Source organism: Alligator mississippiensis, chromosome 3 (genome assembly GCF_030867095.1).
Source record: "Alligator mississippiensis isolate rAllMis1 chromosome 3, rAllMis1, whole genome shotgun sequence".
Classification (NCBI taxonomy): Eukaryota; Metazoa; Chordata; order Crocodylia; family Alligatoridae; genus Alligator; species Alligator mississippiensis.
The window spans coordinates 242,608,595-242,620,894 of record NC_081826.1 but is presented as its reverse complement, the minus strand read 5'-3'; the positions used below and the strand labels follow the sequence as shown (position 1 = coordinate 242,620,894).

General features: G+C 39.3%; 1 protein-coding gene across 1 annotated transcript in view; it reads left to right on the top strand.

The window, feature by feature from the left end:
- ADGRV1 (adhesion G protein-coupled receptor V1) overlaps window positions 1-12,300 on the top strand; it is a 487,191-nt gene that overhangs the window by 376,420 nt on the left and 98,471 nt on the right. Inside the window, exon 86 of the mRNA XM_019483282.1 lies at window positions 11,026-11,183. Coding sequence (XP_019338827.1) covers window positions 11,026-11,183 — 158 coding nt within the window. The remainder of the gene's footprint in view (window positions 1-11,025; window positions 11,184-12,300) is intronic.

Here is a 12,300-nt window from a genome sequence, read left to right as displayed (position 1 = left end):
AGTCCTACTGCTGTGATTGTGGCCTACAAATCCTAGAGACCTCAGGGGCAGCAGGAAGAGGAAGCAAACACACAACCCATGCTGGCAATGTGCTAGAGAGCCATGTTCTTAGCCACCTGGTTTCTGGCTTGACCCACTGCAGGCATGTGGCTACATTTCCTGAATCACAAGTGAATGTCTGTTCATTTGCTTCTTGGTTCAATCTTTGCAGTTTAGACTAACCTGCAAAGACTGAATCAATTTAGCCTCAGGATTTTTGACCATCTGCACTTAGCCTATGAAAATAAAAACTAGCTTGTAAAGAAATGCAAAGTACTGAACTGGCCTGTTTTTTCATTTCTGAGTTTGATTTATGCTGACTGGATATGAAATGTGGAATTGTCCTAAAGAGAATTCAGTAACAGGGCAAACAATGACTACATTATTGTCTACCTCAGGAATTCCAATAGGAAAGATCGTCTAACATGTAAGAGGAGGAAGCAGCAATGACTGTAGTTAAGATTGTCCAACATTTTCGCTTATAGGGTAACTTCTTCCTTTTACCTTCACCAAACTTCAGCTGTTTGTGCTCAGATTTCTCATGTGGGAATTTCTCCCCAGGCTGATTTTATTTTTTGAGGGCTAGGCAGGCAGGCAGGCTTGACCTCAAGTGGCTCAGTATGAAATGGTTCAATAATGTCCCAGTATGACATTGGAGGGGTGGGGGGATATTTCATCTTGCTCAATTTTAAAAAAAAATCTTGCAGGTGTTTCTCTGAGAGGCACTAATGTTTTAGTGCATTGAAGCAGCTACTTACAATTTACATGGTAGTTGGTGGGATTACCTAGTCATGAATATGCCACTTCTCTGACCCCCACATCATTTTTGTGGCTCTTCTGTGCACTGTCTCCATTTCTCTACATTCTTTTAAAAATGTGGATATCAAAATTAGATGCAATATTCCAGTATCTCACTAATGCTTTATACAAAGATAAAATCCTATCATTGTTCATGCTTGCCATTCTTGTTATCTGTTGCCCCTTCTTTTCATCATTTGTGCACTTATGCATCTATATGTGTGTGCATGTGCACACACACACACATTTGCTGGGTGCAGGACACCCTCTTGGAATACAACCCATGTTTGAACCTAAACTTTGTGAATGATACAAATAACATTTAATACAATTTTAGATAATAATGGCCAGAGCTGACCCGAGCAGGGTGTGGGGCCCGGGGCAAATCAGCCCATGCAGGGCCCCACCCCTGCTCCAATCCCATGCATCCCAAACCCAAAGAATCTGCTGCTGCCATCTGCAGCAGCCACTGGGGCGGTGGGGAGGGGAGTAGCGAGTGGCTGGACACAAAGGTGGGGGCACGGAGTCACCGTGGTTGCTCCACCTAGCTCCATGGAGCCTCCCAAAGTGCAGGGCCTGGGGCAGTTGCCCCAATTCGCACTCCCCTTAGGGACAGCCCTGATAATGGCTTTTACACACTGATAGTATTTTTCTTCAGATTGTTGGAAAGATAATAGCTATTCCTGACAACACCCTTTTAAAACTGGAAAGTATTGTTACTGCCACTTCGGAAGATAAGGAAATGGAGTGAAGGAAACTGTCTTGCACTTCAATACTGAGAATTATCTCTATGAGGTAGATGTCCTTAAATTCCTGAGTCTCACAGGTAGGCTCATGTCACTAGACCTCTTTTTTAAAACAAAGGCTCAGTTTAGCAAAGTATTTTACCTACAAAACTTTAAATATCAAAGATGATATTGGAACTAAATTATTGGATTTAAATTACATTTGTTTTAAAACATCTTTGGAGGGAAAAGAGTAAACATGAAATGATAATAGTGCTTGGGGGATAGAAGTGTGAAAAAGATTTAAAAAAAACCAAACAATTTGCTTGTGTCAAATATCTTTGTATATTCATTTTTTCCTTTAAATATATCAAGTCACATTCTACACTTTCTCATTGGTGCAAAGTGTGTTAACAATATCTTGGTATATTAGGAAGAAAGACATCATATTTTTTGCCATATGCATACCTTCAGAAAAAAAATACATGAGAATGAAGGACAGAGGAAGAATATATGTCATTGCTACATGTATTTGCTGCACCTGATACCATGGAGATGAATTACGGAGATGAATTACATGAAAATCAAATGACCTTCATTTTAATTTGTTCTCTAGAATGGGAAAAAAGTTCTAAATGTGAATGTTGGTGTTGCCCTGTGTAAAATAAAAATAACAGCAATTTCTAGTTTAATATTTTGCACACAACTACTTGCAGCCCCCAAAACAGAAAGTTTTATGTTGGATTTGCATTTACTGCAGTGAAGTTCTTGTTAAAATTTGAGGGCTGAAAAATGACAGGAACATCCTGTTGAAAAAACGAGTTCTTGAGATAGAATGTTGACTCAAACAGCAATAGCTTGCTTGTTTCACAACCTCTGAGAAAGTATTTCCTAATATTTTGACACATGCCATGTTCCTGATCCCAAACTTGTACTCAAGGAAGTTCCCATTGCATTACAAATCTCATTATATTGCCTTTTCTGATATGTTTGTTCCAGTAAAGGAAGTAAGACCAGGCTAAGAATTCTAATAGGTAGGACTGATTTAGCCGTAAAATGGTCCCTTTGTTTTAGAAGTTTGGTTAGGGAAATGATGGTTTTTGGTGTTTACTTCTTTTGAAAATTGAGGGTTGATTCTTATGAAACAGAGATGAATCAGTTTTTATGGACTTATTTGATCCTGACATACTGCTGTGGATAGACAAGTAGTTTTTTTGGAGATGGTGTCTTGGCCCAAGACTTGTGAATTGAATGTACAAACTTCCCATGCCAGGGTGTCATCCAACTCATCACTCAGAGGTGGAATTTTCCTCCCTATTCCAAAGATATGGTAATTCAGCCAACACTGAAGAACCCACTCTGGATCTATTTGATTTAGCTAAATGTCAAACCTCCATTCCTGAACAAGCTCAACATGACGCTAGCCTAAAGTAACCTGCAAGCTCATTTAGTCAATGCTAATATCCTAGAGCTATTACATAACAGGACCAAGAAGCACAACCACTATGTAAGCAGACAAGGTTGCATACTAAAATGTAATAAAGTAAGGCTGAATCTTGAAGAATTTATTCACTCTTTCTCAGTAAACTCTCACCGAAGCATATGAGAGATTGCTGAATAAAGACTGAATAAAAGGTGTGCATTAGGGTTTGAATGTTCATATTCTTCATGGATTCCTGAACAACAGGTAGTTGTATGCTAGACTTGGCACTTCCATTCCCTGCAACTTTCGTTTTTGCTGAGGAGGAAGATTGCAGCAAGCTTCTGAATATCCATTTTGTATATGCCTGTGTATTCATAGAATTAACCCCTAAGGGTGCATACAAACAGTCAGGGAAGTTAGGGGGAATTTGTCTTGATCTAAGGTAAGTCAGGATGGGGGGGGGGCTATCAGGGAGAGGTTTGGGAAGATGGGGTGCCAAGCAGGGTTCAGTTGTGGGGGTGGATCCAGGGAGCAGACAGGGTCTGCAGGGGGGGATTGGGGGATAAGGGGGGCAAGTGCCCAGGAGGTATTGAAGAGGCAAGCAGGGTCCCTAGGGAGATTGGTGGGGTCTGGGAGGCTCATGGGGTCCACTAGGGGTGGTGGAGGGGTTCTCTCCCCCACCCCCTAGACCAGGGGCTATTTTTACCCTCACCCCCTCCCCACTCCTAGACAAACAACTCCCTGGTGAACCTGCCCCTTCCTCTATCCCACCTGCCCCTCCTCCCACCCCAACTTAATTTGATCAGCTCCTGGCACTGGTGAATGCCAGTAAAACTTGCACCAGAAGTGGATTGCAGGATGGGGGCTTTAACAGGCTTGAGCGGAACTAAATGGTCTGCAGGAGGCGGTGTCTGTCGGGGAGTGGGGGATAGTGCTTGATGGACTAAAAATAGCCCGCTGCTGGGGACAGGATAGGAAAAGTGCAGGCCTGGGCCTGAGGCCAGCAGCTGGCCTTTCCCAGCCCTGGGGTTGCACTGGGAACTTTACAGAAGTTCAGGACAGTTAGATGGGTCTACAAATGGCCAACCTGATCTTGGTTAGACTACCTCACAAGTAGGTTTAACTTAGATCAGGTCAGCCATTATTGATCAAATTAGTCTTCCTGAGATTTCTGTACAGCTTGCATTTAGTTCAACCATGAATGAAGCATGCCTCCTGAGTCTGGGGGAGTATGACGACCACCCACAGGCAGTGTCGGTGGCGGGGGCATGGCGGCAGTGATCAGGGACCACCCACAGGCAGCTGCGGCAGTGTGAGCAGCTGGGGGGGAGGGTGGCAGGCAGTGTGCAGGGACCTTCTGCAGCTGCCATCCATGCTGTCAGCAGCGGCAAGTGGTGAGTGAGGACTGCCTGCAGCTGCCAGTGGTGGCATCAGCAGCGAGGTGGGGGTGGCAACTGCCCGCAGAAGTCTCCAGTGGTGCACATGCCCCCCCTACACATCACCTATGAGCTCAACCTAATTAGGGATCTAAGTGTAAAATCCTCACCTGGGTGAACTAAAATAGATTAGGTGACCATTTTTTACGTGATATAATCTCCCCCTACCTCCCTGAATGTTTATATGTACCCTCAGTGTTCTATCTTGGTGCAGAGAAGGTTAATAACTTTTTAGCAAATATTCCCTTGCTGAAGAAATTAGTAGAACTGCCAAATGTTATTTGCAACAAAAAGTATGTAGCAGCTGCATAAATGGCAAATTAAAATAGCATCTTTGTTATTTGAACTCATCTTGGATGATAGTGTTTGTTATCAGCCCCTGATGCTGTGATGATCTGAAGATTCAAAACTCTTCTGAAAGCATGCAGGTTTCTGGTTTGTTTTTTTTTAATCAACTGAACTTTTAACATTAAACTCTTCTTTTAATATTTCTGAGAAGACATAATCTCCCTAATAACACTTCCATAGTCTTCGTCAGAGACACCGACTTCCTCCTCTAAATTAAGATCATATGCAGCTTCTGTGGCCAGATTTCCATAGTGAGGGTTTCTAGTGCAATAATCCATGTGGAAGCCTTTTCATTGTTTAATTTTGTTTCCTCCCTCAGCTGTCAAAAGCATTTCTGCTTCTTTTGAAATCCTGCAGATATTTTAATCTGCCTTTTTATTTATTTATTTTTTGGTTTATGGCACTCAGGTACAAAGCCAAAGCAATATGCATCTGGGTAGTCCTGTACCCTCAACTACCAGTTTAAAACTGAAGTAGCATTGGGTGGAGCTCAGATAATTGTATTCTGTTTTATGTAAATTCTTAAACTGCAGTCATCACCACTATCCAACAGGGCATTAGGACTGTGATTGATTAACATCTGTCCCCTGTTTGTTCTTTCATTGCCCCTCCTCCTTTCTTCCCCACTCCCTCCCCTCTTGCTCACCCCAGGGAAGAAGCATGTGCAGCTCTGTGTTTTGTCTGGCTAGGTTTAAAGTTTGTACTTTTGCAAATGTACTGCCAAGAAATGCACCTTTTACTTGTAGTGTAGGTATTGACCATGGTCTTTATCCTGTACCTTGGTCTTCATCCTGCGTGCATCCCTCTGAATATACCCTCTGAGACATTAAGCTTCTTTTTAAAAATATTCTACAGGAAGCTTGCATAGAAATCATAAGACAGGTTTTGTGCACTTGTGGTAGTCTTGGAGACATGCTGCAGCACCTTGTATTATGGATTTCCTAAGCACTGCAGGCTTCTTGCCTAGGTATAGCAAATTGCCGTAGCCCAACCAAAGGATGACGAAGGTGTGAAACTGAAGGTAACCAACTGGTGATGACAGAAACTGCTATTTTCCTCATGAATGTAGAAGTAGATGAAAGCCTAGCATCAGTGAGAAATTAAAGATTGACCAGTTTTGGATATATATAGCATCCATCAAAGGAGACAACCCATTACCCATAGATTCCTTTAAATGCTTTCTTCTGTTCCCCAGCTTTATCTCCGTGTTGCTTGAGTACAGCTTCAGCCAGCTCTTCTTTCTCTATGACCTGAACTTGTTCAAGAAATAGGCCTTCATAGTGAAGCAATAGGTAGCAACAGCCAATCATAACAGTAGTCAGTCACATAGGTAGGTTGTGTATTACCTGCATATTACAATCTGACCAATTCCCCAAGAGGATGAAAGGAACTGGAGACGCAATTAATCCTTGTGGAATTCCAAAACTGAGGGGCCTCTTTTTTGGGTATGTAGTTGTTGTGCAGTGTCCTCTTGCTACTATACTGCATTACATTTTCCTCTTTTATCTTTCATGAATTCATCGTTACTGTGCCAAATTCACAATAACAGTAGAACAGCTTCTCAGATATGTTCTCAGATATCTCAGAAGAGTTCTTAAAACAGCTGCAGCAGCCAAAAGAGTGGCCCCCTACTGATTCTCCTTTGTACCAAGGAGGATTCTAATAATTTGATAATCCAGAAGATTTGCGATGTTTCATGACCCCCGGCTTTCCACAGTTGGAAAACTCTTCTTGGAACTTAAGACAAGAGAGAGAATAAAACTTTTTTTGCCAAATATGTTTTTTTTAAGTCTTTTTTTGTTAGAAGGGAATCCCTGCTAAAATCATTGCTAATATGAAATACTTCCTAGGATTATTGTATTAAAATGCCTAAGGTCTCCCCCTACCCTTTTAAAACAAATTATGTAGTTGTACTAACAACTAAATGTAATGTGCAATGCACTCCTTATGTCAGTTGTTTTCTTGCTTTTGCTTTTTTTTAATGTCTAGAAAAAAAGATGTGGGGTGGGAGGAGGGCATGGTCCTATTCAGATTCAAGAAAGAACATAAGTATGTATTAAGGGGGAAGAAGAAAGGCAGGGTAGATATGCACCTCATAGATTAGCTAAATAAGATACAAGACAGCATAAGCTTTCATGAACCCAGGCTCATTCCATTAGACCATAGGAAATCAAAGAAAAGGAGTCTATAAGTATGCTTGTCCCTTGAAAGAGTCCTAACCTTGTTAGGTGTCAATTATAAGAATAGGTGTAGATAGAAGAGTCCTAGTCCCAGCTGGCCACTAGGTGAAGTTATTTTAATTAGTGAATTAATTTAAATGTAGACAACTTACCTGGTTGTCCTCTTTTTCCAAAAGAGGACAATTACGTCTATTGACCTGTAATGCCCCAATCCATTCTGTATTATTAGTCTTTTTAAAGCAGTTTTTAAAAATACATTAAGATAGAATGGTCTTTCTGTAACAAGAATTGATCATGGTAGATAAAACATTTACATTTATTAAGGCTATTTCTAGTTTTGAACCAAATCTTTCAAGATCTTTTTTTTTTAATGATTTCTAGTGGTAGAATTAAAAGCATGTCTTTCATACTTATAATTATGGATACGCCTAGATTTTTGTTTTCTCTGACCTCAAATGGAAATTAAATCATTATATACTTGTGAGGAAATGTGTCTTTAAGAGGTTTTGTATTTGAGAAAATATTTTCAAAATTATCCCTCGGTATCACAGCTGAAATGCCTCTTCACAGGGGATCTGGAGCAGGTCTGTGATGGGTTTATAGTAAGAAGGGAAATGTAGAGATTTTTGTGGAAAACACATGCAGAACCTTGAAAGTGAGTAAAGTAAGTGGCTTTAGCATGAAATAACAGAGGAGGGTGAGGCTGGCAAAGAGCGAGGTAATACTAGTCTGGAAAATGTTACCATTGGGGAGACCAGACAAAACCGGCTTATAAACACCTGTACATGTACTGTAGAAGGAAGAAGAGGCTGGGTTTTGGAAACATTCTTACAGCAAGCGCTCGGATCTGTCTGTAGTTCTGCTATGATAGATAAAAGAGAGGAATGAGTCAAAGGATGACCCCTGGATTATAGGAATGAATAATAATGGGTACATTATCAAAAGTGACAGAGAAAGGTAAAAGTAGGAGGAGTTCCTTGGCAGAAACAGTGAGGAGTTAACATGGCAAAAAATGTAAGTTTAAGGTAGTAACAAGATTTCTGAAAAAATATTAGAAATAGATGGGGGCTGAGATGCTGGTTTGGTCAGAGAAATGTGTTGGGAATAGAGAGGTAGCTCTCTGAATCTGCAGTGCAAAGCTAGTGTTAAAGCTATGAAATTGCAGCTAGATAAAAATTTCCTGAAGAAGCTGAAGACCTTTGCCAGCACTCCCTTTTCTTGAGAAGATGTTGCCAAAAGAGTATGTAAAGAAGTGGGCATGCCCTAAGATGACTTTTTGGAAGTAATTCAGATTCCTAATTACAAAAGGAAGGTGGGGGGTGGCAGGTGGGGAGATGAACAAATAAACCAGAATCTTAATTATTATTCCTCTTGATCTGATGACTTAACTGCTGGGCATTTCCTAACAGTAACCTTAACAACTCAGTATAGGCCACTCTGCTCCCATTTGATTATATTAGCAGTAGTAGTAACTAGCAGGATGTAGAAGTACAAAACATCTTACTCATGCAGGTAGCTCTGTCCTTACATAAATTAAAGGTTTCATTTACAAAAATGTGGTAGGTGAAAAAGTGTTAAGTGGAAAATTGTGCTGCAGGAGATTAATTTTAATCTTTAAACAAATAATGCTGGTAATTAGGGTGCTGATAAGGATAGATTCCTGAATACATGCAGTCTTTGCTGTTATTCTTCACACCATAGTTTGCTTGGGGATTGGAGAGGTTTTGCATCCATTGCCATCAAATGGTAGAAAGCTGGAGCACGCACAGTTGAAGGTGACAAATGGTACACTAATAAAAAATAAATGTGAGCTTCTGATATGTAGCAGAATACCTATTTCCTTACTATTCTGTAGTCCTATCCCATACATTTTTCAGTATGCAAGGCATGAATATCTGTCTACATGTAAGGATGGAGTGTGAATAAAACATATAAGAAACACTGGCCTTCACCACCCCACCCTTTAAAAAGACTCAAAAATGAGTTTTAAACTTTTTAGACCTAATTCAAAACGGCTTTGTGTATTCCTCACCTTGTAAATTGCTAATATGTTACTTGATCTAACACCCAAGGACATTGATGAGAATGATCCACTTCTGTGAATTTTCATTCTTTATGTGGCTTTCATTAGTAGAGTCTAGAGAAACATGCCTTTTTCAGCTTCTAGACAGCTGTTTGCCAACAACCATATAATTCACTGCAGTTGTGAAGTTAAAAAAAGACCAAAACAAAACAAAACAAAAAGACAGGGATATTAGAACTTATGGGTACATCCACGTGTTCATTAATGCACCATAGTTACTGTACATTAACTTGAGTACTAAATCCATGTGCAGTAACTCGTACAACTGTGCAGTAGGGCTGGTGCATGGGTTTTTAGTAACGCTTACTGCTCAGTGGCCTAATACTACTGCGCACTAGCGTATTAGCACAGTTTTTGCCTGGCACACTGCTACTCAGTGTTGTTAATTTACTACACAGCTAGTGTCTCGTGTACACATGCCCATGGGGCAGTATACCAGTATCAAGATAATCTTTGAAGACAATGTAATCTCTTCAAGCGAGTTTATTTTATACCAGTCTGCCTTCATGTATTGCAGTTTAGACTAAACAGAAACACAATTTGGGAAGGAAAATGAATTTGATGCATAAGGAACATCAAATTAAAGGATTCAGCAGATCAGGTTTTATGGTAAATGTCTATAAAACACCCTTACTAACACACATATGTTTAGTACAATAAGAAGTTACCATCTGCCTCTTGTTATATCATTTTCGTGCAATAATTCCATCAGCAACCAGCAATGTATCTGGTTGAACAAATATTTGGCCAAGAGAGTCCTAGCAAGGATCTAGGTTCTACAAGGAGAGGTAGTAAAATCAGTGCTTGAAACTGAAGCAGTAGTTCCTTGAAATAATTCCCTGGAATGGAGACACGGGCATGCAGGATTTGCTGTGTTCAATTCAGAAGCAAGCCTAAGCAAGCACAGAGAAAGCTTAGATGATATTTTTTTTCAGCCTTTCCAGTGTGTATATTACATCAGCATAGGCTCCCTTTGGACTTTAAATGGCAGGGATGACTTAACAAGTGGTAAGGAGAGGATATCCACATTGCCTCTTCTGAGTGGGTGTAGTCATGATCCCATACCCACCGCAGGCACAGTCACTCCCAGAGCTCTCCATTTGACAGCACAGCTTTGCATCAGGCTCATTGCAGGTCAGTGGTTCTCAAGGCCAGTCTGGCTTTTTGGAGTGTTTAGCAAAGCCTGTTCTCCCATGTGGTGGTTCATATCCTGTCATTTCTCAATATTTTATATCACATTCCTGAGTATACTATTTTTTTCAGTGATACTTTGTTTGAATGTTCATGTAAACCTGAAGAAGGGCACTTTGTACTTGAAAGCTTGTCCAACAACTCTCTCAGCTACACAGTTTGTCTAATAAAGATATCACAAAAACCACTTGCCTCCTGTACATCCTATTTAAAAAGTTATAATTTTAATATATGGAAAGGGTGAAGAGAGGCAAAATAAAGAAATTAATGGAAGTGGAAGAGCATTTGGCTTCAAAATACAAGTGACATATAATTTCCAATAACTAAATGGGAAATAGCTGTCTTGCCTATAAATTTAGCTGTTTTATGTAAAAATATGTTTTTCAAAATGTCATTTGCGGTTTTAAGGGCTAAGTATGGAAAATTGCATAATGTACTTTTAAACTTGTGTAACTAGGAACAATCACGTCAAATAAACATAGAATGTATAGTGTTTTGTTAAAATGTACTTAGTTCTAGTGTAGAGGTTGATTTATCTCTGGTGTCTGGTCATGCTAAAAAAAAAAAATGACATATTACTAATTTCCTAATGTATTATTTTAGTTTAGCTATGTTAAATGCTTAAAACCCTTTTAAAACAATGTGCTCAAGTGAGATTACTTTGGGTATGTAGTTAAAGCATTTGTAGATTGCAAAATATATCCCCCTTTGAGACAGTTTGTATTTGACTGCTTGTGTATAATCATTCATATTGTTCTTAATGTTTATAAAACTGGTGCTTTTATATTTTTTTTTCTTTTAGGTGCTTTATTCCAAATGTCTACGCTGCCCTCTTCACTGCTGCTTTGGTACCACTCATGTGCCTGGTGGTGGTATTTGTTGTATTCATTCATGCCTACCAGGTAACTCCTCAGTGGAAAGCATATGATGATGTTTTCAGAGGAAGAACTAATGCCGCAGGTAAGAGATGTGGGATGCTGCCGAAAAAAAATATTGAAGGCAATTCTGACTTAGTGTGAAATTCACTCCAGGGACAAACACTTGCTGAGAAACCCCAATTCAGATAAATGTTTAAGCTCATACATAAATTCAAGCATGTTAGGGTTTCCTTTGAAGCCAAAGGGACTCTTTCTGGCTTAAAGTTATGTCTGACTTTTAGTATCTTGCCAAAACCTTCTGCATTACTTACGTGTTTTATATTGTCTTTTTATAGTGCCTCTGGAAAAAAAAATAACTTTTGTAAACAGGTACCATTACATAGTTGTTAGTGGAGTTGTATTGATTTATACAGGGCCGAATTAAGTTTTATAAAAGTTCCAGTAAGCATTGATCTCTGTTTTTAAAATATAGATTGAGATACTTAAAAGAAAACTATAATACTATAAAAATAAAATTGTACCTTAGATGACTACATTACCTACTGGATAAAGAAATGTTATGTGTGTTATATTTACCTTTTAGATGCAGTGCATCTACCTTTTAGAAATACTCAAAGTAAAATATGAAATCTCTGAGGTCTGGAAACTTCTTCAAAGATGTATTTTTTTTCAGTGGTAACTTACCAAATTACCTAATGGTAATTTAAGTTGGATAAGATCTCAGTGCTCAAATATAACATGTTTCACATGCTTTCAACTGCTTAGTATACTGTTCTTAACATAGTGTGCAGCTTGTTCCCTGCCTACCCCTTCAGGATAAGGCAGCAATGCCTGCAGCCTTCATAAAACTGAGACAGTTCACTCTAAGACAAAGAAAAATATCATTAGTTCAGTTATCCTTCTTTTTATATATCAAAGGTATATTTGTCTTAGTATAAAGGTTAAAAAGCTCCAGAAGCAACGATACCTGCTGAAATGGTGAAATGGTACCATTTTTGTAATTATATTTTGACTTAACCATTTATTCTTAAATTAGTTATTCTCATATGCATAAAATGTATCAGCCAACCTTCATTAGAGTTAACTTTCAGTCCTGTTTGCATATAACTAATGGATTTAAACCTGCCCAGTGCACAGGTATGACTGGAAAACAAAAATGTTCCTGAATTTTCTGAGACAGTCCTGAAATGTCCTGTCCT